Raw genomic sequence first — 2,520 nt, 5'->3', positions numbered from 1 at the left:
GATTAAAAGTGGTAACTTCATATCAAGTTATAAATTATATCAATATCCGATAATTATCATTTGGTACAGATTTTTCTTTTTGATTTTTTTTGTACTGTGCTAACTGAAAGTAAGAAAAAAAGGGGTAAAACAATAAATAAATAAGCTAAACTAGGTGGTGAATTAGTAAATAAAACATAAAGTACAAAACAAAAATTTACAAATAATTCAGGCCGACACGTCCTATATAAAACATTTAGGGTTTTAGTTTCGCCGACACACAACTTCTTCTGTCTCTATCTCTCGCTTGACAACTATGGCCTCCGCCGAAGCAACTGAGCGATTTTATTTCTATTTCTGCCACCGGTGCAACCACAACGTGGCCATCTCTCGCATGCCCAACACTGATCCTCTCTGCCCCAGATGTCGCGATGGGTTTCTTGAGGAAATTGATGTCCCGAGGCCGAACCCTAATCCTGACCGGGTTGACCCGTTGGCCCCATCAAATGCTAGGACGGTTACCGGGCTTCATTATGGGTCGAGGGGGCCGACCGGGGTTATCATGGAGGCACCCGAGTATGACCCGTTTGCGTTTTTTCAGGGCAATGTGGGGAATTCGAGGCCTGGTGGGGCCAACATTCAGTTTGTGTTTCAGAATCATCCTTCTGGTGGTGAGGGTTTACCTTCCAATTTAGTGGATTTTTTTATGGGACAAGGGCTTGAGCAGCTGATTCAGGAGCTGGCTGAGAATGGCCCGAATCGATACGGGACCCCGCCTGCTTCGAGAACCGCTGTGGAGGGGCTTCCTGATGTTGTGGTTGATGATAAGTTGTTGCGGTCTGATTCGGCACAGTGTGCTGTCTGTCAAGATGATTTCGAGAAGGATATGGTTGTTAAGCAGATGCCTTGTAAGCATGTGTATCATTCTCAGTGTTTGTTGCCGTGGTTAGAATTGCATAATTCTTGCCCTGTTTGTAGGCATGAGTTGCCTACTGATGATCCTGATTACGAGAATCGTACTAGGGGTGCTGCTGCTTCCAGAGGTGAGAATAATTCAAGTGGTAATGTGAGGTTTGAGTCTTCCGGGCCGGGGACTGATACTGGGGATGATGAGGAAGGTGGACACCTTAGGGGTTTCGTGGAGAGGACTTTTAGAATCATGTTCGGGCCTCGCAGTTCAAGGACTGATAACAGTGACGGGGATTCAGGTTCTGGCGGTCCTGAGAACATGGACACAAATTAGGTAAATCTGTCATGTAATTTTTGTTCCTTATTCACTATATTTTCCTATATTTTATGTACATCCTCGTATTATTGTGACACTGGTGAATTGTGCATGTTAGTTGTTTTATGGCATGTTTTCTTTGTTTACTTTAAGCATGGTATCAAATGGTCGATGCAAATTAGATTTCTTTATTTGATTAAAGTATGTAATTGGTTTCAAAGTGTATAGCATAACACAATTTATTTATTTATATATAACATATAGATAGTATTGAATTACTGTTGATTTTTTTTTAATGTTATGGTATGATCCTTTTTATAAAATTGTGAATGTCTTTTCCATACACATTATAGCACGATGTAGGTAATATTTAACATAGGTTGTTATATGGAGAACATGTTTTACTGTGAGAACACTGAGAACACTATTGTTCTGCTGTAGAACAATACAACATTTAAAAAAAATAAGTGCAAAACAGTTGTTTTGCACTTTTTGAAAAGTGCAGAACAACTATCCGCATTGGTCTAACAATCAAACTGTTCTCACTTGAATCACTACTATATATATATATATAGGGTTGCACTCCACACAGAATACTTTAAAAAAAGAACAACACAGAACACTGTCATAACACTTCATTTTTCACAAATAATTATTTGTTAAGGTTATACCTACATAGCTAAACACTAATTAAACTTAATATATAAAATCTAAGATCCAAACTCATCCAAATTATTGATATGAAATATTATAGAATCCAGAATAGAATCATATAAATATATTTTTGCACGATTATATTACATAGAATCATGTTATTTTTAATAAATATTTATTATTAAACATGATGGATACTATTATCATTCATAATAAAACGTTATTCAGCTTAAAATTTGAATTTAATTCAAGTTTTAGATGAGATTCTATATTTAATTCTAAAGTGTTCTGTGTTGTTCTTTTTTTTAACAGTTTTCTGTTTTGAGCAATGGCTTATATATATACATATATATATACATATATATATATATATGTATATACATATATATATATATGTATATACATATATATATATATATATATCAACATATACATATGTATATATCTTACGTGACTACGACTCTTAATTTTCTTCAAGTACCCGTATCGGTCACTCGAACATGCGTATGAACATTTTGATACTTATTCTAGACCAAAAACATGTTAAATTTTCAAAATATTGCCGAGTCCGACACTCGGACACATATCCAGTTTGGATACTTTTAGTCGAGTCGGGGTAATATAGTATGATATGTATATATGGATATGTGTGTATATATGGA

General features: G+C 35.6%; 1 protein-coding gene across 1 annotated transcript; it reads left to right on the top strand.

The window, feature by feature from the left end:
* The first annotated feature begins 295 nt into the window (after nt 1-295).
* LOC135149660 (E3 ubiquitin-protein ligase RING1-like) lies at nt 296-1,222 on the top strand. Its single transcript, XM_064085433.1, has one exon. The coding sequence runs from the start codon at nt 296-298 to the stop codon at nt 1,220-1,222; it is 927 nt and encodes a 308-aa protein (XP_063941503.1).
* Nucleotides 1,223-2,520: the final 1,298 nt, after the last annotated feature.

Source organism: Daucus carota, chromosome 9 (genome assembly GCF_001625215.2).
Source record: "Daucus carota subsp. sativus chromosome 9, DH1 v3.0, whole genome shotgun sequence".
NCBI lineage: Eukaryota > Viridiplantae > Streptophyta > Magnoliopsida > Apiales > Apiaceae > Daucus > Daucus carota.
This window is presented reverse-complemented; position numbering and strand designations above follow the sequence as displayed.